We start from the raw sequence: 27,107 nt of genomic DNA, 5'->3' as shown, positions 1-27,107 counted from the left end.
ACTTAAAATCTGTAGGCTGTATATGTTGAGTAAGTATACAGTTGCATTTTATAGAGAAGTAATATATAGTTCCTATGTGCCCTAAGTATAGTTTGTTTTCCTCAACCTCTTTTATGTGTCCAAAATACTATATAACCTACTTGTCCTTATTTATACAAGGCTCTTGACATCCTTTGATTTTTTAGCTGGCAACTACATGTCATGTATAAGTTAGTCCCTCGTAGTAGGCATTCAATATCTAATGAATGGATAAATAAATAAATGAACAAATGAAGAATAAATAAATCCATCTCAGTTCTTTTCTCAGTTTTATGTGGTAAATAAATTAGTGCTACTTGGTACCAAAACAATTTGTAACACAAGTACTTACTCAGGTCTTCAAATCTGAAGTACTCAGGGCAGTATCTTGTGGTCCCCCCAAAAGTCATTTTACACCGTCACGAAAATGAAAAACAATTTTTTAGAAAGCAGAAAATCTAGGACTGCTCTCTTACTTTCAACTATCTCCTACCTTCAGATCACAGCTTGAAAAGCACTGGTCTGTTGGTTACTCAAGACTTTTGTTCACATGGAGGATTTATTATATTCATTTTAAAAACATAGTCATGTAAATTATTGTAGTATGCCTTGGGTTTAAAAAAATCAGTGAGGCATTTAAGTGACCAGAGAACTGGAGATGAAATTAAAACTCTGTGCAATACTTTTTTTAATACTTTCTTAGATTGTTGGGGAGAGAATTCTTGTGTAATTTATTGTGTGGCAATATTCGTACCCTCAGCCTAATTAGTATGAGATGCAAATGCTGAAGTACAAGTGAATAGAGATTGTTATATTTGAAAACAAGTTAAAATGTTGCAAACATAGATGCTTTAAAGTAATTGCTGCCTTGAATTGAGATTGAACTAAAAGTCATGCAGAAGTTTATCATTTTTATTCCTATTAAAATATTGATATTTATGCTGAAAATTAGTACCTACCATTATTTAAGTATCAAGGAACTATTTTATTGAAATGATAAATTAAAATATTAATAATCAGTTCTACTTTTGCCAAGTAAGCTATAAAAGCATGCATGTTTTTAGTTTTTATTTTCAGAATAGTGCTTTGAAAATGAGCAGCATGATAAATACTGTGATTGTTCCTTTACCATCTAGGTGAAATCTCTTGGGGATCATGAATGGAACAGAACTCAACAAATTGGAGTGCTAAGCAGCCACCCTTTTGAAAGTGACACAGAAATGTCTGACATTGATGATGATGATAGAGAAACGATTTTTAGCTCAATGGATCTTCTCTCTCCAAGTGGTCATTCTGATGCCCAGACCCTAGCCATGATGCTTCAGGAACAATTGGATGCTATCAACAAAGAAATCAGGTGAGTTCAATGACTTTTGATGGTCTCAAGTGATTAGAAGACCTTGATTCTAAAAATGTGATCATCAGATCACAAACATTGGCATCACCAATAAAGCTTATTAGAACTGCAGCATCTCAGACCTCACTTCACACCTACTGAATAAGAATGTGCATTTTCACAAATTCCCGGAATAAAATTAGGACAGCTTTTGTAAGAAACATATATGAAAAATATACAGATTAATGATGATATTAGAGCCATATAAAAGAATGAGGTAAAGGTGAAATCTTTGATGAGTTTTCCAAATAAACTGAAAATCTGGGTAGCATTGGATTTTTTGTTTGATTAAACTTCAATCTATCTCTTACTCAACTAGTTCCTCTAAGTTTTACTCTCCTTTACAATTAATTGAATACCTAGAGTTTAAAACTACAATTTTTTGTATAGCAGAACCATATTGCCTCTCACCAGAAGGTTTTTCTGGAATCATTTACCACCAATCATTTTAAAGTACAAAATTTCTTTTTCTTTTTCTTTTTTGAAGAGGAGGCAGTTTTTCCATTGGAATGTGTTTGAACATTAATAATGTTGTACTGTGTTACTTGATTAAACCTTCCTTTGGAATTCTGATCTTTGGGTGAAGTTAAAATGCACCATGAATTCACTTTGTTATACAGCAGAAACTAACACAACATTGTAAAGCAATTATACTCCAATAAAGATGTTAAAAAAAAAATGCACCATGAAAGTAAACTTCAAAGTAACAGAATTCATATTCTTTGTGTAAGTGAAAAATTAAAATTAAGAGTAAATTTGCCTCAGTATTTGTATTGATTTATTTTTTAGAGAAGTTTAAGATTCACAGCAAAATCGAGGGAAAAGTACAATGATTTCCCATATACCCCCAGCCCCACACATGCATAGCCTCCCCCATTATCAACATCCTTAACCAGAGTGGTACATTTGTTACAACTGATGAACTTACATTGGCACACTATATCATTCAAATACATAGTTTACATTATGGTTCACTCTTAGTTGTTTGGAAAATGCATAATAATGTGTATCCATCATTATGATATCGTACAGACATAGTATTTTCACTGTCCCCAGAATTCGCTGTGCTCTGCCTATTCATCCCTCTCCCCGACCCAACCCCTGGAAAACACTGATCTTTTTACTGTCTCCATAGTTGCCTTTTCCAGAATGTCATATATTTGGAATCATACAATACGCAGCCTCTTCAGATTGGTTTATTTCGTTTAGTCACATGCATTTATTTTTCCTCCATGTCTTTTCATGGCTTGATAGCTCATTACATTTTAGCACTGAATATTGTTCCTCTGTATATATGTACCAGTTTATTTATCCATTCACCTACTGAAGGATATCTTCATTGCTTCCAAGTTTGGACAATTATGGATAAAGTTGTTCTAAACATCTGTGTGCAGGGTTTTGTGTGGACATAAACTTTCAAATCCTTTGGGTAAATATGAAGGAACACAGTTACTGGCTTATACGGTAAGAGTATGTTTAGTTTCGTAAGAAACTGCCAAACTTTTCCAAAGTAAATACGTAAAAAGAAAACTTTGCAGTGATCATAACCTTGAAGTTAAAGGTTATATCATAGGAAATCACAATAAGCCATTTGTAGTTAAGAGGAAATATCTCAGGAGAGGTGGTTTCTAACTCCATTTTTCAAACAAACTATACTGGTAAACAGTTTTATTATATCAATATGCAAAATGTGTATAGATTCAACTTAAATAGGATCTTGAAGCAACCCAGCTAAAGTTCTTTATACTTTGTGTCTTTGTAATAAATAATGTATACATATTCTTGAAGCTTCTCCCTATTTAAAGAAAGAGTAATAGTGTTTTGTCTTCTCAAAAGCATTTATAGCAACAGTATTTTTTTAAAAAATTTTAACTATCTATCTCTCATATCTACATTATTAAATTGCTTGGTGCTTATGTAAAGGCAACTTGGGTAAGTCAGGGTTTTATTTGGCCAAATTATAATTATGAATGACCATTTATTGAGGATTCTATCAGTTATACTTTTTCATTGGATAGGAGGTAAGACTCAATGACTTTGTTGAGATTTGGGTTTCTAAAAGTCTCATATATTCGTTCCTGAGTACAAATGTAAGATTAGGATTAGTGGCAGAAATTAACTAGGCACTCAAGGTTTTAAAAGAGTTTTAACAGGTGATAGTATAGAAATGGGGTCAAAATGAAAGTTGGGAGGAATTATGTATCATTTGAAAAGAAAGATTTTCTAATTTTCAGCCAGGAAGTCTCTGGAATTTATTGAAAGTTATATTGCCTAGGGAAAAAAGAAAATATTAGATTTGATATAAAATGTTCACAAAGTTATTTATTTATTTAGTGGATTCCGATTAACATTATAACAGCATAAAATGTATCAAAATTAAACTATCTTTCAGACTAATTCAGGAAGAAAAAGAATCTACAGAGTTACGTGCTGAAGAAATTGAGAATAGAGTGGCTAGTGTGAGTCTGGAAGGCCTGAATTTAGCAAGGGTCCACCCAGGTACCTCCATCACTGCCTCGGTTACAGCTTCTTCGCTGGCCAGTTCATCTCCCCCCAGTGGACACTCAACACCAAAGCTCACCCCTCGAAGTCCTGCCAGGGAAATGGATCGGATGGGAGTCATGACACTGGTATGATGTGTCCAGAGAACCTTTGCTTCCATTAGAATTACTGATGCATTAGCTGAAATCTATTCTAGTCTAAAGGCTTTCTGTGTGTTTTATTTTTTTTCTCAACAAACCTATGTGGTAGATACAAACATTAATCCCACTATGACGTGAGGAAACGAAGCCTACACAGGTGTAACTTTCCCAAGGTCACATAATAAGTAAATGGAAGAGCAGAAATCTAAATATCACATCAGAAATCTGAATGACTTAAACCATTAAATTCATTTTTACTGATGATACCTTGATGATTGAGACTGGGTGGGTTATTTTTAACACAATAAGTTTCAAAAATTATTTATTATAATCGCTTCAATACACCAACATAGAATGTTATAATTTTATAATATACATAATATAATTTTAAAAGAAGGGCCATCAACAATAGCAGCAATTTCCCAATTGAGTTTTATAATTCATGTCAACATTTTCACCCTTCTTTATTCTTTAATTCTTTATTTCATGTATCTTCTTTTGGGATTAAAAGTTGGAAACCTAAATTAGGAAGTACCCTTAATATAAGAGAGAAAAAAATCAAAGTACTCCTTGCTAAAAATAATGTTAGGTGGAATGACTACTGAATGTCATGATGTTTAGTCACTTGGTTCTCGTGATAACATTTGAAAATGTTATTATCTCGAGCGAAAGTAACTGAAATGTTGAGAGTATGGGTAAATTGTCCTTGTTCAACACAGCTAGTAAAGAGGAGCTGGATTTTTTTTCAGATTTGCTAACTCAAAAGCATATACTGTTTTTTTTTTTTTCTGTGATTACCTGGGAATATGTTGAAATAACAACAATAATGAAGATTTAAATATTCTGAACTCTTTATGGAGGTAAAATTCTGTTTTGTAATGAATATTAAAACTATGTTATTAAAACAATAAAATTCCAATTAAAAGTAAAAGTTTGGGGATAGAGATTAAGTAAAATGCAAATAGGTCAAATAATAGTTTATATACTGCAAAAATCTAGCACAAATGTAACAAATGGAGGAGAAATTAATAATACGACAGAAGAATATTAAGTGTATATAGTGTTTCTGGTCAGAAGGCTGTGAAACTTCTATAAAAAGTGTCACAATGCCTGCATCTCTGTGTATATGGGTGTGTATAATATCTGAACAAAGAAGTTTAACTCAATTTCTAAATGGTATCTTTAAATAAATATGTTGCAATAATGTGTATTGTGGCAAAAAAAACCTGTAAAAATTATTTTCATTAGAATTAATTTATATAAATGCACACATATGTGCATATGTATGTGTGTATGTATATATATGATACTCTCACCCCAAGGGGAAAACTACCTTATAAGTAAATAAGTTTTAAAATTTTATCTTCATAAAATTTCTATTATGTCTATCAGTTTAGATATCTGTTTCTTTAACTTTGCAACTGAGAATTGAAACAGAAAACTGTTTATATGGTGAGGCAATATTTCCTATATCCAAACTCTTTACAATTATGGAACTTGCAAGTAAATCTGTATAAACGAGAAATGATGAAAAAAAATTTTTAAAGGAAATACTTACCTCCTTAAGCCATTGAGTTTCCTATTCTTTGCTTATTTCCAGACTTGATACAAAGATATTTTAAAGTAGATAGCACAGACAATGGCAAGTCCAAACAAAGGCCAGCTAATCAGAGCTGATCCCAGCTAGATATAGCACAAACTTTTAGCCAATGTACTAAGATAAACTAACCCAATATACTGATCTACATTATGATCTGCTTATTTTAGAAATCTAGGAACCGTCCATCTGATTTTATTAACTAAAAATGATATTGTCTCTGGCTTAGTTTATTCATATGTAATTGATGACCTACTTATTATCAAAGCTACAGTAAGAATATTGGCCCACAGAGCATAATTTAGTCGGCATTCAAATCAAGAAAACTTTGGTTATTTCTGTATTGCTATTATTTCCTTACATTTTTGCAACCTAGTATTCTGCCCTTTTAAATATTTTCATTATATATTAGCATTATAACCCTTGACAGTGTTATTATTTTTATAATAATAAAATAATATATTCATAGCCATTTAGACATAATGTTTGTGTATGTATGAATAGGATGCCACTGCTTTCATGCATTTTCTTGAGCAGTTAGTTATAAATAAATCAGTGGTAAATGAACATTATTATACTATAATTAGAGTACTTATAAGCTATTTAGAGGGACTTCCCTGGTGGTGCAGTGATTAAAACTCCACGCTCCCAATGCAGGGGGCCCCGGGTTCGATCCCTGCTCAGGGAACTAGATCCCACATGCATGCCACAGCTAAGAGTTCACATGCCACAACTAGGGAGCCTGCCTCCCACAACTAAGGAGCCTGCCTGCTGCAACTAAGAGACTGGGTGCAACCAAATAAATAAATAAATAAATAAGAGACACCTAGTTCCAAAAAAAAAAAAAAAACAGATTTTTAGAGCATTTCCTGAGGGTAAAAAAAATATTTAAAATGTTTAATATCTGACTCAGAAAAACAAAAAATAAAACCCAGGAAGTCTTTATCATCTAAAAAAACTTTGTCATCAAATTCATTACTGTTATAGTGAAAAACAGGAAGGTTTTCTTTTACCTGTAGAAAATATTGGAGAAAAAAATAATTTTGTTGCATATAATTCATGTTTGAATATTCAGAGCAAAATTTGAAATTTTAGGGACAGAGGGACAGAGATTGAAAAGACATTGTATTAATTCATATTGTATATGTTTATATGTTTTGCAAACATTATTATTTGTCCTGATAATAAAGCCTATTTGTATTTACTTTTACCTCACCACAAATCCATAGGCATAAATAACATGTTAGTGATATCTAATTAGAATATTGAATGAGGTAAATCAACCCATTTTTCAATAGCAGCAAAAATGTAAAGTATAATGGAATAGTTTAGTAAAATGTTTTACTTACATAAGAAAAATTAACAAATATTAAGTGAATAAGTTTTATCTAGGATCATAAATAAATAACTATGTTTTTAAAATTCTCTAAAAGAGCACTGACAAAAAAACAACAGCCCCAGAAATATGATGTACTGAGGCCAGAGCTTTTGGTATTTGGGAACGGGGAGTTTGTTAGGATGCCAGGAAGTTTGAGATCACGTAGGAACAGCATATCCGCCCCGAGAAGGTCCAAAGCCCTGCGTAGATGAGACAAAAGGGAGTGTTTATAAACTACAGATATGTGCATTGGATCTTCATTTACATATAATCTTCTTCACTCCCATCCATATTTTCTCGAGAGGATATAGTCTCATATTTACTTCTGGCTAGCTCACTCCATATGTGCTTCATATTCCCTAAGGTCCATGTCTCATGTCTCATGTTTTATGTATATACACATGATCCCATCATGAAGACCTGTCCCTGCAACATGCCATCTAGGAAGTTTCCTCTCTAAAATAACTCCCTGGAGGAATGCTTTTATAATGGTTAAAAGACATTTATTTTGAAAAGAATGGAATGAAAACAAAAAAAAGATAGTTAAATTTTAGATACTATTTAACTTGTGACATGGTCAAATGATAATCATTAATTGGTTCTGTTTTATGTCACTTTTATTACTGCCAATCACAGCCAAGTGATCTAAGGAAACATCGGAGAAAGGTACTGTACATTTCTTTGATCTGATTACTAACTGAACATTGTTTTTTCTAAGATTTAAAATTATATTTCTTCTAACTGCAGCATTTTATAAAAATTTCTTCATCAGAACTTCTAGAACCATATATCTTTTAGCTATGCTTTCTACAATCTGTCCCTCTCTCTCTCTCTCTCTCTCTCTCTCTCTATATATATATATATATATATATATGTTTTAATGCACAATGGTGCTATGAAAAAATGCAGCATTGTTTTTAAAAATATCTTTATTGTACAATTAAGTTGATTTTTGAAAACTCTTGCAGTTCTATATATCTACCTCTGACAAAATTTATGGTATCCTGAATTGTTCTGGACTCTGAACTAAATTCTTTAAAGAAATCCCTTCCATCCCATCTGCTTATGGTGCTCTGTATGCCTTTGTCAATTTTCCCATGAGAGGTAATGAAATGAAAAAATTTGCAGAATTTCTGTTCTTACCTTTTATTATTCTCACTTTAAAAAGAAAGCTTTTTTCTTATAAACTGCAAGTCTTTTTTTAAACATCTGGGAACACATTTAAATAGCCTAATTTAAAACACTTTATCTGATAAAGTTATATTTTGCCAACTTTACTTCAAAAATCTCCCACTTAAAAATGTCCATGTTATGATAACCTGACTATGCATATTTTTAGTGAATTAGCTCAAATATATGTTCAATAACTTTTTGTAAAGCTTTTACATTCTGATATATTCAAATGGATTCCAAGATAGCTGTTTCAGAGTCCCTGGATATTGAGCTATGGTGTTTACTTACTCTTAAATAATATTTTTGTGTAGTGAGTCTATTTCTGTGTGTGTGTGTGTGTGTATGTGTGTTAACTGGAGTGTCTTAATTTTTAAATAGTTATGAAATTCATACTCTTTAATAATGGAATTTATATATGTAATACCTATATGCCCCAAGTTTCTTGTTTTACTTTTATACTAGAATTACTCAAATAGCCTGGCTTTATTGATTCTCCATTTTCATCAGTTTCAGTTGAAATTTAGAAAGAGTTCATCTGATGTATCGTTTTTGCTTCTAGATTGCAGTGGTAGAAGAAGATGGTCGGGAGGATAAAGCAACAATTAAATGTGAAACTTCTCCTCCCCCTACCCCTAGAGCCATCAGGATGACTCACACCCTCCCTTCTTCCTACCACAATGATGCCCGAAGGTATGACTCTCCCAGCACACTGCACATTGTATGTTCCAAAAATATTCCTCCTTCTTTCCGTGTTATCAAGCAGACTACTTAAAAATTTATATAAAATGTTTGATTTAAGCTATAATTCTGCTCCCTCTCCACAATGTCACTTGTGAAAAAACCAAATTTTCATTCTGAGATCAAATTTTCAGTTTTAAAATTAACTGTATATTTATGGTCTTGTTACTAGCCAATATTTATGAGAAGAGCTTTTCTACTCTTCGTGGATATTTCCTATTAAAATGGAGTCAGACTACAGGAAGGACTTATTAGAATAGTTACGAAAAACTAAAGGATTCTAATACAAGCCTATAAATTTGGCTTCTAGCATAAGGATAATTAAGGTCTGAAAAGTCCACGCTTGTACCCCAGTTACTTTTAACAGACAGGTGTGTAAATCACCCTATTGGTGCTGCAAGTGCCAGCTATAACAGCTCCTCCTTAGAGAAGAAAAAAAAAACACATTTGCCGAAATATTAAAAGAAAAGTTTACATGGGGAAATACCCCATTTTGTCCTAGCAACTCTTCATACTGTCCTTTCCATCTGCCTAAAAAATTGAAGCAGATCTCTATAATAATGCCATAAATAAGTCTAAGCGTGCAATTTGCATCTTAAATGTATGTTCTTTCACTGTCATCAATTACAGCATCTCTGAACACTTAATTGATATAACCGAATATAATGACTTAATGATTAATACTTTAAGAATCTGTCTTCTAAATAGTATGTGTTTTACAATAAACGTTTTTGAAAACAGAGCTTTCTGTGCCAGCAGACTTTCTTTTTCCTGTTTTGTTTATTTTTAATTTTTAATGTGAAAAAAGTTACTCCAGATTCAAAATTTATACTTACTTTACTCTCAAAAAAAAGAGTGAAATATATTGTAACATATGAAAAGCAGTAGCTTTTGGAGTTTAGAGAATATGAACTCAGATTAATTTGGATGAATAAAGTTAAATAACTCATCACGATATTGTCAAATTAACAGCTGTAAAGAAGGATAACAGTATCATTGAACCTATCCTATTAATACAGTGTCAAATACATTGACCAGGAATGGAACCTAGATCAACTTGCTTGGAAGTCATTTCAGCTTATCATGTACCTAAAAGAATACCTGAGAACTGTAAGAAAAAATATACAGTGATCACTAGGGTATATGATTTGTTACTTCAGAATCTCACAGGTGATTTAAAATTCAATGAATTAGTCTCCAAAACTGAGAGAGAGAAAGATAGCTAGGGGAAAATCCAGTAAAACCATGGGCTAGAATAGAGCATAAACTTTATTAGCTATATTTAAATTTCTTGTCATAGGTCATTATGTTTAAGATCTAAAAAACAAACTCTGCAAGAAAGAAATAGGTAAAGAGTCAAGGGCTAATTTATAGAATTTATAAATTAATAAACCAACCTATGTTCATTGATTAGTTTGATATTGTATGAAAAATAAGGAAAATATATTTGGGAAAAAAAGAAATTTTTCTAGAGAAAACTTGGAGGCTCAGGGCCCTAAGCCTGAGGAAATCACACTTTAATATGCTTAAGAAAAAACATGGGAAAAAAAGGAGAAAATAACATTCAAAGTGTACTTGTTCCTCCTTTTGTACTTTTATCAAGGAATTTAGTCTTGTGTACCTTGTGGATGCTACACCAGAGCAAGCAGTTTTCCCTCTTTCGTGTTTTACAGTAGTTTAACTGCCTCCCTCGAGCCTGAAAGCCTTGGGCTTGGCAGTGCCAACAGCAGCCAAGACTCTCTTCACAAAGCCCCCAAGAAGAAAGGAATCAAGTCTTCAATAGGTCGTTTGTTTGGTAAAAAAGAAAAAGCTCGACTTGGGCAGCTCCGTAAGTATGCATGTTTGACTTTCCACTGCCACTCATTTTCCTCACTTCTTAACATCCATCTGTCTTTAGTTTCATTTCTCATATTTTTATCTTTTTCCTACCTGACAAACTTTCTATTTTAATCAGCTGTATTTAATCCAATACAGCTGAATAAAGCTTGACAAAAGTTTCAAAGGAAGAATATTGTAAAACTTTCAGTCCTTTTGATTTCTCTGTTAATAACAATACCTAGAATTTATGTAATGTTAACACTGTGATAGACACAAGGACCCTCTGAGGCAAGTACTATTACTGTCATCCTTATTTATTGATGAGGAAACAATGTATTAGTAATTTGCAGAACTGAGATAGTTGTCCTAGGGCCATGTTTCAAAACCAGCTTAAAACCATTGAATATACTGCATAGATGTGTATAAGAGCTTAGCTGTGTGAATTTAAAAGCTTTTCTGTTGAAAAAATTAAGAACCCTACAAAAAATCCAAAAGTATTCTTTTTAGGTCAAAATAAAGCATTATAAAGGGCATAAAATGTAAAAAAAGACAAGGTTTCTTTGTTTTAAACTGTCACAACTTTCCACTAACAAACTCAACAGCATGTAGGTGGAGAGACAGAGGGAAGAATCGGGCAATAGGGATTGTGTTAGAATTAATTATTGTTGGTGACTAATTGAATAAAATAGATCAGTACATTTGAAATGACCCTAGGTAAATATATAAATACATAGATACCTTGTTAATAGATGGATGGATAGATAGATAGATAGATAGATGGATAGATGGAGAGTCTGAAACAAAAATAATATGTGAGATATATTTTCTAAAATGATGATATATACACTTGGTCTTTTTTTTCTTTGGTGTCTTCCTACATATTTACTTTTTTTCTGAAATCTCTTTTCATCATCTTGGTTATTTATGATTGCCTCTTCTTTTTCCCTGCTCTTCTCTTTCTATTTAATTTAGAACTAGAGTTAAGTTACAGGGAAAAGGATTTAGCTCCTACCTCTAATGGTAAGTGATGAACAGAATGATACAAAGTTCTTAGCACCCCCTTTGGATTCTAAAATAAAGGAATTATTATTCACAAGTAATGTCCCAACCCCTAGACTTAGTTTCCTGCCCTGGCACCGCAAGAATTTCTGAGAATAATATTCATTTTTGCAGATTTACAACCGTGATATTATTCAAAAATATCTTTCCCCACTTCCACAGCATGAAACCCACACAAAACATCAGAAGCCATAGGAAACCGATGTTTATAACACATGAGCAGCCAGTTGTGTGATTGAGTGTTACCATCAGGAGAATTAAATCCTCTTTGGTTTTCTCTTTCTCAGGATAGGAACCCCTTAGGATATAAAAAAAGAAAAGTATTTTTGCATAAGGAAAGAAAAGAAAAGAAATGGTGATTACTTGGGGGATATAAAATGTACATGCCAAGACATTGTTTTAAAATTTGTTTTATTTTATTTGACAACTATTCATAGTCAAAATCAAGGTATCCAGGATATAATTTAAAGTCTAGAAAAGTATAGAACCTTCTAGAAACTTAGCCTTTTTACCCATTTTCAGTGACTGTGTGTCTCTATGTCAGAACAGATGAGAAGGGAATCAATTACAATTAGGTTCTTATCAACTCCATCCAAGTCAGAAAATAGCAATAGCTATTCAAGATCACATTATAGTCCTGAGAAGATTTCTGAGCTCTGAGCAATTTTGTTTTACTCCATAGAACAACCGAGTACAAACAAAGCCAGTGTCAGCAGCACAGTAAGGACTACAATGCTGATGAGGAAGACAAAGACAAAAATCTATACCTCTGGAGCTATACAGAAGCTACACTGAGGGTGAATCAAAGCTCCTGGAGAAACCAAGAATAAAGGTCTTTATTAAAAATAATACTTGAGAAAATAAGAAGAAAACACAGGCACAAGTAGGTTTCAGGAAGTCATATTTTTTTCCAGAAGAAATGGTACATTGTACCACTAGTGCTTTGGTTGAGGGATATGGACTCATGTTTACTTGTGTCCTGAAAGATGTACATCCAGGTTGTGAGGGGAGGACCATGAAAACTTACCAAACCCAGGGGTTACCACTTAGTGCTGCTGATTCACACATCAGAAGAAAGTAGGGAAACATCTCTAGTGATCATGATTTTAATATCTTGATCTAGAAAATTCAGACATGGGAGCACTGTCAATGTTCTTTCTTCTACCAATGAAAATAGAAATAGAAGATAGGAAATGATGGCATGGAAAGTAATATGGTAGAGTGATGATGGTGTCAAAGAACCAAATTTGAAATTTTGGACCGTGTCCCAAGATTTAGAACTCTTAAAGAGTTTAGCTCATAAATGCAAAGAAACGTAAGTTAACCTGAGAGTAGCTGTGCTAGATGCCTTTAAATGAAATGAGGTGTGGAAGAAGAAAACTTTCTAAATAGAACTATGAAAATGTTCACTCAATTCCATCAGGAATGACAAACAGAAAGGGAGGAATTCTTAGTAATTCACAGAGAAGAATAATTATAAAGGGGACATTATTTTCCTTATATAACAATCTGAAAAGCTAGGGTAATAAAGTGAACTTCGATTATGATGAGTCAGTCAATGTGACTGCATTGATAACCACTAACCATGTAGAATCAAATTCAATATACATATAATCTACTTTTACAAATGTGTTATAGCAGAGGCAATATAAATGTGGAAACTCCAAAAGTCAAAGGAAGCAACACATTGAAAAGCATTTGAATAAAGCTAAAAATACTTTAAAGATAAAGTATTTAAAAAGATAAAACATATATATGAACCATGCCTCCTTGAAAGTCACAATTGAATATGGGGAGAGTGTCCTGGCAGAGGAAATATTCCTTCTAGCAGACTTGGGGATCTGGTTTTAGTTTCTCTTTCTCTCTTCTTTCTTCTTTCATTTTCTTTATATATTACAAGCACCAATATGAAAAGATGCAAAAACAGGTTCGACAATCGCATTGAGGGACACGGAGACAGCCCGGCCAGTAAATACCTCTGCTTACTTCCTAGAGCATACAATAGATTCAGGATGCAATAACACCCTTTAAAGACTTAGCAGCCCAATGACCACAGCTTTTCCCCCCTGATTAATGCATCCAGATGCAATGCATCTCTGATATTTCCATTAATCTTTAAACATGCTCATGTCTAATCTATATTTTAAAGGTCATCATTAATCCTGCCACCTTCCCAAAATATTTACTTATCTTTTCCCTACCCTTATAATCCAAGCTTAAGTGAGTTGTCCACAACTACTATTTTTACTTCCTCATCTGTCAATCACTTTACAACTTTCCATATCCTGACTTCCACACATAAAATTCTAGAAACAAGTTCAGTTTTAACCAATATGGAAGGAAAGGCTAGATAGTATCAAAGCAATTTGAGGATGGTAACAAACTCACAGCTATATTTATGATAATGTAAACTTAAGTAGTAGATCTGAAATAGGTGACCTCTTCCTAAAAACAGATTCTAAAAAATTTTGGTACAAAAGCTGTATCTAACAAATAATAGATATAAGTGAATGGCATAGACATGTAAGAACAATGTCAAAAAAGCCACCAACCAAAATAAACTGATTATTGGAAAAACTGCCCAGACCAAAAGGGGAATTATAAAATTCTTATGTTTATTATTTTTGTTTAGTAATTTTAAAGTTTAAAGAAAATGAATAAAGTGAAGGTGTACCTTATGTGAACAAGATATACAAATAAGTGGACCTATTCCAAAACTCTCATTTTTGCCTCTGTCTGCTTACTTGAAAAGCAAAACTTCATCCAGAAAAGAGGCACTAACAAGAGGACACTGAAGCCCAAGAGAGTTGATATCTTGAGGGGTTGGACAGGGGGAATGCTGATAATCCAAAGTCATTTATTTATTCCTACTTTGAGTGAATAGCATATGTTGAGCCAATGTGAAGTACAGAGAACCAACCATGGACTTTAGGAAAATGGTTAAAGCATGGCATTGGCATCAAAGAATGTTCAATTTAGTGAGACAGATAGTACATAAACATGGACAACCTTTCATTTAAAACAAATCAAAAACTTCAATATGTTTCTGGCCCAGAAAAGTTTTACTTGCTACATTGTCTGTCCTGTCAAGACAACCATGAACAGGAGTTCTGAACCTCAAGATCCATGATTAGGCATCAGTAATTGGAATCTTGACTGGCTTGACTTTTAATTTTATCTGAAGGCATCAACCTGTTTTGAAACAAAGCAAATTAAATTGTGTTTAAAATAGGCATATCGGATTAAGCTCGTTTGTTTCTTTGACAAAGCTACTCAGTAACAGAACAGGAAAGGCATTTGGATGAGCTGTGACTCACGACAGCCCTGTAGACAAGATGTCAAAATGGGGCTTGGGTGATGGAAAAACTTGGTGGGATTTATAACTGGTTGCATAATCCTCCTTTATAGTGATGATAAGTGGTGTGATGCCACCTTGGATCCAGGTTTCTAGTGACATGATAAGGATTCACCCTGTTCTTGATCCTCACATCCCCCAATCACTTGGACATGAATATTTCGACAGCCCAGTAATCTGATTTATGGATCACTGATAGGGAAAGAAATCGCAAATGAAAAAAAAAAAAATCAGTGTTCTTCCTTAAAGACTACCTCAAAAAACTGAGATTTGGAAGGTCCAAAATATCCCACTTTAAAAGTATAACTCTCAGGAGCATTTTTTACAAGAAAAATTTAGAATTTTCAGGTAACTCTAAAGTCAATATATTAGTCAATAAATTTAGTCCATTTTAATAGATGTACTCCATTGAGATAAAAGAAGACTTTTCCACTCTATTCTGCTGTTGTAAAACAAGAGCCAAGGAATAGTATCCATTTCTGTTTACTACACTTTCAGAGGCATATCATAACCTCAGAAAAAGGTTGGAGAGGATTAAGCTGATGAGGAAGATTGAAATTATATGAGGAGTAGCTAAGTACAGGGGTATGTTTATTCTCCTTGCTGACCTGTCTGGATGGCTGATTAAGAATATCTGAAAAGCTGTTATGTGGCGAAATCTTTGGTCTTTGTGTTGTTGAGTGAGGGTACAAAACTGTAGCCAAAGTGTTAACATTCTAGAAAGACTAACCTCATCTCAGTGTAAGAAAGAGAACACTGGTGAGTCATAATTATATACAAACAAGCTAGCTTGTCAAATAATGACTTGTTTGTCACTGGAGATGGTCAAGCAGAAGCTAGGTAAATACGAGGAAGAACTGTTGTGGAAGGGGTCCAAGAATTAGAAAGGCAGTTGGATTGGATGATCTTTAAGATCTATTTCAACCCCAGTAATCCTGAATCTATGAAGCTCTAACATTTAAGCCTTAGACCCAGCAACTCTTCCTTCTACAAAATATATACCATGAGTTATTTACTATGAAAATGCCTATTATTTTTAAAATTACAGACTTTCAGAATTAGAAGATATCTAAAGATCATGTAGTGAGCCACATTCTATACTATACAGAAACTGAGATGATTTTAACAATCATCGTGGCAAAGCAGCTGCTTGGTAGGAGAATTGGCAGTGGTTCCCAGATGTCACTTCCTGGTCTAGTGCTCCAGACAATATACTCTTGGGACTGTTTCCATCAAAAAATACCTCATTGAGCTCCTAGTCTCGTGGAGCATGTTTGGGAACTTAATGAAATTAAAGACATGATTATTTTTTTCAGAAAGTTTATAACTTCTTGAGGATATTACACACAAATGCATAAAAAGTAAAGAATAATTCAAGGCAATAATAAAAAAGATATCACAGAATATATTATAAATTTTCTTGTAAAACATACAGACATAATGTCAGTAAAGAGTTCAGATTATTAGTTTTTCTCTCCCTGGATATGTTTGATTCTACTAGGGACATCTAAGTGCCGTTTTCCTTCAGAATTGAAAAGGTTAAAGCTTGAGTTTCAAATAGGACTTATCTCTGAAAAAAAGGGTACTGAAGCCACATGATAGGACAAACTCCAAGGGAAACATGATGGAAAGAAACCTGGCTCTTTTTTATGGTTAGTTAGGAAGTGGGTACAGTCTGGGGTCCAGAGTGTGAAACCAAATTATTAATATCAAGCAAAAGAAATGATCAAAATTGAGGGTCAAGTTACCAAGCTGTGGAGAGATTGGAAATGCAGAGATTAGGAGGCAGCAAATTGAAGCAGACACAGCACAGGAAATGATCTAGGTTCCAGGGTCAAGTATCCAAGCAGGAGTGAGAGTTAGCAGTCAGAGCAATCAAGTACCACGCTTTAGAGGCAGTTAACCAGCTTAGGAAAATGGTAATAGAGAATGAAGAGGTAGTGGTGTTAAAACATTTGCTACTTCGGGGGAGTCATCTGTTCCATATGATTTTAACACATTTACTGCCTAGGAAACACCAGCCCTCCCACGCCTTCAGAGAGTCCTAATAATAATGACTGTAAAGAAAAAAGAACAGAACACACGTGACTACCCTAGCAGATGTCAACAGTGAATGGTAAGCATAAAGAAAAGAGGCATTACAAGAAGGAAACAGAAATCAAAGACAGAGATTTTCAAGAATGGAGAATTGATCAAAATATAGCAAAGTTATGGAAAAAATGGTAAAAGCAGAAAAATATATGTAAATTATACAGGTAGTATCTCTAATTACAGATGTATAAAATGCATATATTGTTGAGTAAAAAAAATAAATAAAAACTACTCTTGCAAATTTCCTTTAAGTGTATATGAGAAGCAATATATTTCAAAGAGACTTTTTTGCCTGGTAAATTGCAGTTTTCTTTCCTTTATGGTCATCTGTCAGATTATGTAATAATGGTCTAAATTCTTTGATTTGTTATAATCAGCATAATGAAGAAAATAATTTCACACTGACAGAAACAACATCAACATTGCACCAGCATTAGTTAGCAAGTACCTTTCTACATGTAAAATGTGGGTGGCTGTGCTGGCCTTTACCCCGAAATTCAGATTGTTCCTAGATGTTATGGGACTAGAAAATACAATATAATTTCCCAAAGTATCAATTAGAGATGAGTCATGCTCTACATAGTGAAAGGGTCTTCTTTTGAAGAAAGCATTTTTTAGCTTCAATTGTGAATGCATTTATTACATACCATTTATGAGCCAGGCACAGTGCCTAGGTGCATCCTCCAGAGAACTAACAGACTAAGAGTCATGAAACAATTAAGTAATCACTTATAAATTCAAGTGCATTTAAAATCAAAATGAGTGGTATGGATTAATACCGAAGTGAGGTCAAGTAGAAGAAAGATGAAACTACTGATCAGCAGCAGATTATAGTCTTAATCTCCCTGGAATTGAGTTCCCTTTTTAATACGATAACAGGGAACTCTGCTGGAAAAACGGAGATACAGAGTTTTTGCAATGTGGGTTTTGGCCAGAAATTCCTACAGACTTGTACCTCAAGGGTCAACATGAAATAAATTATTCTGATTGGAGTCTGAGGCCCAGGCATCATAGAGATATTTGCCTTCACAATCCTAATGAACAGATATCTCCAAAGAGTACCATCCAAAGATCTGGGCATATGAAGGTCCTTCCTCAAATTCCTCAGCCTGGGTCTTAGGTAACCTCACTTTGTAGCACCTCTCTTGAAATTCTCTAAAACCTTCCTTCTGGTGCCTGGGAGAGGTTGGGGCTGGCAATGTCATACGGGCAGAATACCCTCACCCAAGACCTGGACCTGTGTAGGTCGAGTCTCTAGAAGCATTCAAATTTTTTTTACCTTTCAGACCCTGTAACTAGCCAGGAAGGCAGTGCCATCTGGGCAGAGTGCCTAATCCAACCAAACCATGTGCACCTGGGTCCCTGTTTCTCCCTAACTCCCTACCTCGTATCTGGGGTTGACCAGATTCCTTGGGGAGCCCAGAGACTTGCCTGTGGGGTTGTTCTGGACCAGTGGCCTGACCCTGGTTCAGAAGGATGGTCTAACAATGGAATCACTCACTCCTGCTGTTAGAATGGTATCATATGAGATTGGACCACACTAGATTGTCGTCCCACTAATTTTGGTTTACTCAAAATGTTTGTATAGAAAGGGGTTGGAAAAATATTTGACTAGGCCCCTCACACCGTAAAAGTTATCCTGTCTCAAACACTTCCAAGTCCTTGACAGCCTCACAAAAGAGAGTGTGCCTGAGTGATAGAGTGCCTAGAGAACTTCACTGAGGACATGAATTTTGGCTTGGGCTTTTGCATATGCAACCACTAGGGGGCCGCTGACAAGGTGATAAGCAATTTATTATCTGAATGTACACTGGCTCATGGGACTCAAGCCTTCTATGCCTGAGCACTTTATGCCATGAGATGGGTGGAGTTAATGATGCTCTCTCCATATTCCTAAGGGGTCTCCTGGAGAATAAGCAACCCTTAGCATCCACCAGCCATTGTTTCTCATTGGGGACTCTCTTGCCATTTCAAGATGGGCAAGCTGAAGAATTTTCTACTCATTGAAGGAAGTTTAGATTTCTTATCTCCTACCTAATATATATCGGTTGCACTTTGCAGTCGTTGCGACATCTAAAGATGTGGCCCTCTTCCTCCATAAACATATGCAAATATTTACATTCCCTCTGGAAACTGGTACTGTCTCCAGTATAGAACCACTACTATATAGCACTGCTGAACAGGAATATAGTGCAAGCCGCACATATAAGTTGCATATGTAATTATTAATTTTCTAGTAGCCATATTAAGATAAGTAAAAAGAGACGGGCAATTAATTTTAATAATGTATTTTATTTAAACCAATATAGAAAAAATTATTATTTCAACATGTAATCAATATAAAATTATTAATTAGGTATCTTCTTTTCTTTTTTTTTTGGTACTAAGTTTTCAAAATCTTTTGCATATTTTATACTCAGAGCGCTTAATTTGGACCAGCCACATTTCAAGTACTCAATGCCATATGTGATTAATGAATACACTGGTCTAGATGAGCAGATATTCCTAAAGTCCACACAGCCATGGGATCCCACTGATAGCTAGAAAAAATTGAAGCAGACTCTCACCAGATTTAGATAATCATCCACAGAGTAAAAGAGTTCATAAGCTGGTTTGACTGAGGTCATCCTACCAGTTAGCTGGTCAGGTGGTTGGAAAGACGAACCTGGGATTTATGGGGCAGCTGGATCAGTTCTATGAAAGAATGTTTTTCTCATCTAGAAATGTTTTATTTGGGCTTAAAAAATGCACATAATTAGACTTTTGCTCCTGCTTAAGGGTACGGTTCTACATATGCTGCTTAAAAATAATTTTGCCTACTATGGCCTTAAGTGTCATTTTCTATTGGCATTTTCAAACGGGATGTGTCGACAATTCTTTATTAAATTCTTTTCAAAGGATATTAGATTTTGAAGCGCTCAGAGTATTTCCAAGCTCCTCATGCTTTTTATTTTTATAATTTTATTTATGAGAAGAAAAGTCTAATATCTACTTTTTCTGGGTCTAGTTTTGACTCACAAAATTCCTCTAGAGCTCTCTTTGTTTCTCCTCCAGAGCGTTAATTTTTTTAAAAACTGTTCTTTTCTCTAATTAAAATGTTGGGTTCTTGAAAAAAAATTAAATCTAAATTTAAATCATTTAAATTTAAAATTTAAATTTAAAAATTTAAAATGTTCTTTGCTCAGAAGGGCAAAAAGCCTGGTTCATTCAACCGTGTAGTGGTTGAAAATGTCTCATTGTTTATAGAATGGGTCTACTCATCAGTCTCTGTGTCCCATCTGGACTGATCAAGAATTTTTAACTTTTAAGTGAATCATTATTCATTTCCATTTATGTTTCAAGAGAACAATTTTATTGTTAATTGCAGATTGTGAATAGTAATTTATGGATGTACAGTAGGGCAAGTATACCAATGAGAGAAATAAAATGAAAATATTCACTCACTGTGCATAATGGAAATTCCCACATTTAAAAATGTTTCCCGAGTACTTTAGTCAACTAGTGGATGACTTTCCTAATGATACCAACAACGAAAATCATTCACAATAAAAAGTTCTTTAAGTATTAATTGCATATGTGCATAATTGAATAAATTTCAGTCCTCAAACTCTGAATCCCTGAATAAGATCTAGACAGCAATCAATGTGTTTTCAATTAAAGAGGACTTTCTTATAATTATCCAGTTCAGTAACAGAGTTAGTAGGCTATGAGATTAACTTATTTATATCAATGATCCAGAATTAATAATACTGAGTATTTAAATTGTTTGTTAAAATGAATTATGAAAAATAATTACAACAAAATTATCTTTAATAGTACTTATTTACTGATATATTGGTGAATGTTTTTGTGTAGACTTTTAAGAGTTAATATTAGCGTAAATCTTTCTACTTAATCTTGAGCTTAAATGGAAATTTAAATCTCTTCCAATTAAAACGACTTAAAAATAATGAGCACTTTTCATTTACCTTGACTTCATGTTTTTTACATAGTAAATAGCAAAGAGAAAACAGAGCCCAGGATTAAGTTCTCATTTTTCAATTACAACAGATAATTTATGAACAATGATATGTTTAAAGATACTAAATAATTGCTTTGTAAAATTGTTTGGTGCCCAACACACTTTCCTTTCTTCCTTCTCTTATTCCAAGGTTATATATATCAGATATACCCCAAAGCCAATAAAACTGACACTACATCAAATAATTTATGACCTGCTAGGTAAAAACAAGTCTTACCAGGGTCTTTTGAAGAAAGATTTAGAATTTTTTCAGGTATTACTATAAAAATTACAAAACAAAACAAAGCCTGCCAGAACATAGGAAGTTCTGGAAGTTACGTTGGTACTGAAGGATATAGGAGTCATCCAAGTGAGCAGAAGAGGACTCCAGAACAAGATACAGAAAGTTTTGATAACTCAGCAAATGTTTCGCCATTCTCTCAACTTGGAATTGAAGACATACACCTGAGTTTCTGCTCATTGGGCTATCATTTATTTCGTTATATATGAAAAATTCCACGTTTCAAACATCGAAAAAAACCTCACACACTGCACAGTTTTTTTCATTTTTCGTAAGGAAAAATAGACCTCATAGCTTTCAAACTATATATTCAAGTGTTTGTCAGTGTACAGGCTACATGTATTATGTTGCTACTAGGTGCAATTGAATGGTCTACCAAGAGGTACCTTTTATTTTTTTCATTGTCTCAGTGTATGTTTATGTATGTACCCATGCCATTGAATGCATATTGTGTTAGAAATACAAAGGCAGGCCAAAAAATTTTTTTAAAAAATGTAATACTAAACAATTGCTCAAATAAACTTTTAAAAATTTAATTTCAGAATTGATACAATATATCCAACCTAATATGAATAGTTACTTCTTCACAGGAGGCTTTATGGAGACTGAAGCTGCAGCTCAGGAGTCCCTGGGGTTAGGCAAACTTGGAACTCAAGCTGAGAAGGATAGAAGACTGAAGAAAAAGTAGGTTTGGAGATTTTTTTTTCCTCCTTTTTCTAACTTTTACTTACTTTGTGTCATTGTTTGTGGGGAATTAAAAAGAGAGTAATTGGAAACAAAACAATAGACAGAGGCCAGTAGTGTCCTGGTCTTCCCTAAAACTATTTGGTACACCAGTTTCATGGTTATAATGGGCTAACTATTAAAATAAAAATCTTTGGCCCATAGTAGAAATAAACAGTTTTTTTCTAAGAGATCATTTATTTCAAAACTCAAATATATTTAAAATATTTAAATGTAGCCTTACAAATAATGTAATATTCCATTTGATGTTAAATTCAGTACTGAATTGGTATGATAAAATGAGAGAGTATCCAACTTCATGTTCCTCTCACAACAGTTAAAGGACCTCCTCTTAAAATGGAGTATTTAAAAGGAGAATGTTTCTCTGACTGATTGAACATAAACTTATTTTAGACTCACAGCAGATTGTTTTGCATCTGTCAGGAAACTGATAGTGTATTTTTTTCATTCATGTATAATGTGGAACCTTTAAATGACTTGCAAAACTGGCAATTTTGGAGTCTCAGCAGCTGTTAGAAAGCAAGTGGGTCCATATATAACATATTTTTTAAAAGCTTAGTAACATTTTCACTGATGAAATAGGACCTTTAGACCATGTTCTTTAAAATCCAAAGAATTTCTCTTTATTCCAGAATCATTTGGTTGGTTACTCCTTTTCTTCCCTCTCAAATATTACATTGTGTTTATAGTTTTCATATTAACCTTCTTTCCTATGAAAGAATGTTCATTGCTCTAGTCATCATTATTGTAACATGGTTATATTAGTCAGGCTAATGTGCACGTGGTTATACTAGTCAGGCTAATTAATTTACTTCATATTTTGCCTTCTCGCTTGCTTTGCAGATGTTTGCTAATAATGAAGAAATATGTAGTTACAAGTTGTAGAAAAGTCCACTAGTCTAATTGTGTCATTAATTTTCTACCTACTAAAATTAGTTATATACCTAAATTTAGTAGGAATACTGTGCAGAAAAAAGAAGTGACTGTGGGAGCATTATTTCTTGAAGACAATTAAATGCTCAGTCACATTCCACACTAATAAATATTTCCTCTTTCATTACTGATTACTCAAAAGTGTATTTAAATATTATCACAATATGTTCCTATCAATAAATGTTATATTTTATGGTTATTTACTGAGAAAAATAATCTCCTTTGATAGACTCTAAAATTTATTTGATGTCTAAAGGATTTTGAATGTATTTATTTAAGATTGCTTTAAATCTAAATGAACAAGAATAATCAAAACCTAGCCTGGCTAATGGACATGGCTTATTTCCCTTAAAAGTTAATTCTCATTTTTCCCACAATGAAATATTTACAAATAATGGCAATCTGGCCTGTTTTCATATTGCATATAAGGCAATGCCTCACATAGTTCATTTGTTGTTTATGGACCAAGTTAAGTGGTCATTTTAACAGCTACTAAAGTTAAAAAATTCCAATTATACAATGGCTTGACAATATCATAAATTTAGAATTAAAGTTTAGCAATTGTTAAGTTTACACACTGTTGGATTGATTTGATATTAATTTTATGGAATTATTTCTTGAATCCTAAGTATCCTCATAGTCAGAAAGTGATTTTAGTTCTGGACTTGGTTTGAGATCTTACTATGCTTGACTTTATTGTTTCATTTTGCATATGTTTTGGCAAAATATAATTTTTAAATGTGGTAAATAGAATACTAGTCTTGAATGTTAAGAAGACTATTTAAAACAAACTATAATACAACAAAGGCTAACATTCCTTAGCACAACTATTTCCTATAGAATAATAATATTTGGGTTAAAATGGATCCAACAAGGCTAGCATTGTTAATCAATGAAAGGACAGAAATCTCTCTCTTATTATTGATAATCTCATAACAAAGCCCTATGAGCACAAATATGCAACCTGTATTTGTAAGACGTATAAGGAAGTGCTAACACTTATTCAGGACTTCCATGGCACCATGCCTGGGTTTCTGGGTTACCAAAGGGTGAAGTGCCTTCATGTAATGGGTTTTACAAGATAAACAAGGTAAATTATTTTTAAATGACATAGTTTCAAAATTTACTTCTATCAAATGTATTATTAATTATGATTAAATATTGATCACGTTCTCAAATTTTCTAAAGCATTTACAATTTTATTTAAACAATTCCAATATTCTTTTTTTTAAGACACCATATCCTCTTTAAGTGTGCTTCAAGGAATCATACTCTTTTCTGTGTTCAAATTTCATGTGTACTTGTCTACTTTCAAGACGGAAAAAAATTCAAGTACTTTTTTTGGAAAAATACACAAAAAAATGGAGCAAACTATTTCAAAATGTTGAACACTATAGATTGTACATGCATGGTTGCAATGACTGTAGTTTCTTGACAGTTGTTTTTCTACATTTAATCTAATGACCAAGCCAAATGATGTGTCCAGCACATAGTACTTAGACCTATGATCACTGTACCAAAGTTCGTATCAGAGATTCATTAGTCTACCTGTGGGAATAGCAGAGCTGGAAAAAAGTCTTCTTTTTAACTTTACTAGGATATCAGGTATCTACAGTTGACAATCTGTGAATTTAAATTTAATTGGAAGAAATCTTTAAATAAGTTACTTATGACACATTTTTAAAAACCATATGGGGGACATACTTTCATAAAGCAGCATTCAAGACATTCCAAATTCTTGCAAAGTTCAGAAATTTGCAATGTTAGCAGTCCCAAACAAAGGTCTAACTTGAGGTGCATTTACCATCCAGCAAATTAAACACGTGTAGATTAAAGCGTTTTACTTGGTCTGTGTTCCTACTTTGTTCTACTTCTACTTTGCTTTCTGGTGCAGACATTTGTTTTTCTTATATTTCTGCTACTGTCCTATGATGATAAATAGGAAACAACAATACTGGATCTGTTAAAGCACCTACTGTTCTAAAAATTCTTGAGTTGAGTATTATCTTCCTGAGTTGTGTATTATCACTCAGGTGCTATTCTTCCATCAGAACAACATCTAATCTTAAGGTCTAAAGTCAATCTATTGTTGTTCTACCTGGTTCATTTTTACTACATCTTATCTTTGTTGTACTTTACTTTAAATCTTTAATTCCATAAATTTTGTCACCAGGCTTATATGGAGTACAGTCAATACCTACAATAATTGCATCAAACTGAAACTCATCTTGTAATCCTTCGAGTACTTCATATTAATTTGTCTAGCCTTCCCCTTTAAAATTGGACCAGTTTTTCTGCAGTCTTGTTTTATAGTTCTCCTAATCTTTAAGGATTGAGTCACTTATTATTTGCAATATGTGTCTCCGTATTAAAATTATGATTCTCCACAGTTTTCTCAATGTGTCACTACTCTCTGAGATCTTTTCCATCATCCCTTGTTTGATTTCATTGGATGGCAAGCATCTTTTCTGATTTAACACAAACTGAACATCTTCCGCATTTCTAAGACTAGACCTGAGAACTTCACTTCTCTTTTATACTTAGCATCCTGATCTTCAAGAACTTATTTCCCTTTCTTAGCTCTCCAGCAAATGTTTTAGACTAAGACCTAAAGCTACTTGCTCAGGATGGCCAATGAAAGTCAACCACACAACTCCAAAAAATAACTGCACAGCATAATAGAAGCTACTGCAAGGTCAAAAACGTACATGGTCTGGCCCACCAAAAACCTAAATTTATGAATGTTCTGTAACTCCCTAACTCCCCGAACTTCACTTAGAATCTAGGTGTGGGTATTTTAATACCCAGTAAATAGAAACTCTGTTCTTTGCCAAAGTTTAGAATTTATTTGGTAATAGACAAAGGAGTCAGACAAAAAGAGATCAAAATGTCAGCTTTATTACTGATACAGCTGATAGAACATGAGTTAGGTATATGGGAAAAGGGAGGTTCCTAAAACTGAACCCCCAAGTTAGATAAAGTTACCTGACACAGAAAGAGCTGGGTAGTCATAGGTTTCCAAGATGTGCAAGTATAAGCCCCATCTCTCCTTAAAAATAGCATCTACAATATTATGATTCCATAAATATGTTACTCTAGAATCGATAACTATGAACTCACAAGGAAGAAAATGAAATTTTATGTCGTTAACATCTTTGCCTAGAAAAGAGTTTTAGAAGTATCAATATATTTGTTTTAATATCTCTTCAGATTTCTTACCTTATTTTTTCTCCTGGAACATATCTAGCTGCCAATTTCCCGTATCACCATCTCTGGAAATGTGTTGATAAGGTTTATGACAAACTTCTTAAGATCTGTAAATATATTTTATGCATAAGATTAATTGAAAATTGTAGAAGTATTAGTTTAAAATAATTTTTCCTCAAAACTTTAAACATACTGCTCTTCCGGCTTCCAGTTATGTCTAATGTCAACTGATTGTCATTCTTTTACGTATAACATACAGGAATTCTTTTTCCTTTCTTTCTCTCTCTCTCTCCTGAAAGTTTGAGTTCTCCCTTTATCTTTGAGGTTCAGAAATGTCATAAGTATGTTTATATTCAAATGATTTTTATGTTTCATTTTTCTATTTCATTACTTTCAATCTTAAGACTTGTTAGACTAGACTGTGTTACATGTATTGACCTAAAAGATTTTTATTTCTAGACTTAACTTTGATTCTAAGAAGCTTATTTTTACAGAGACTTATGAGATTAAAGATGAAGTTGTCTGTTTCATTAGTAATACACCTGTCTAACTCTCACGACAGTCCTTGATAGGCAGTGAATGTATTAAAATCGACAGAATACCCAGTGAATGGTTACTTAGCTCCAGAAATACAAATCCTGAAATATCTGTCTCATT

General features: G+C 33.4%; 1 protein-coding gene across 2 annotated transcripts in view; it reads left to right on the top strand.

Annotated features, from left to right (window-relative positions):
* Window positions 1–27,107, top strand: part of PPFIA2 (PTPRF interacting protein alpha 2) — a 470,795-nt gene that overhangs the window by 385,262 nt on the left and 58,426 nt on the right. For both annotated transcript variants that reach the window (XM_068559618.1, XM_068559619.1), the window contains exons 16-21: window positions 1,155–1,375; window positions 3,807–4,044; window positions 7,668–7,697; window positions 8,764–8,894; window positions 10,616–10,770; window positions 22,157–22,250. In XM_068559618.1, coding sequence (XP_068415719.1) covers window positions 1,155–1,375; window positions 3,807–4,044; window positions 7,668–7,697; window positions 8,764–8,894; window positions 10,616–10,770; window positions 22,157–22,250 — 869 coding nt within the window. The remainder of the gene's footprint in view (window positions 1–1,154; window positions 1,376–3,806; window positions 4,045–7,667; window positions 7,698–8,763; window positions 8,895–10,615; window positions 10,771–22,156; window positions 22,251–27,107) is intronic.

This window comes from Eschrichtius robustus, chromosome 13, assembly GCF_028021215.1.
Source record: "Eschrichtius robustus isolate mEscRob2 chromosome 13, mEscRob2.pri, whole genome shotgun sequence".
Lineage (NCBI taxonomy): Eukaryota > Metazoa > Chordata > Mammalia > Artiodactyla > Eschrichtiidae > Eschrichtius > Eschrichtius robustus.
The sequence above is the reverse complement of the archived record's forward strand: the minus strand, read 5'-3'. Positions and strand labels throughout refer to the sequence as shown.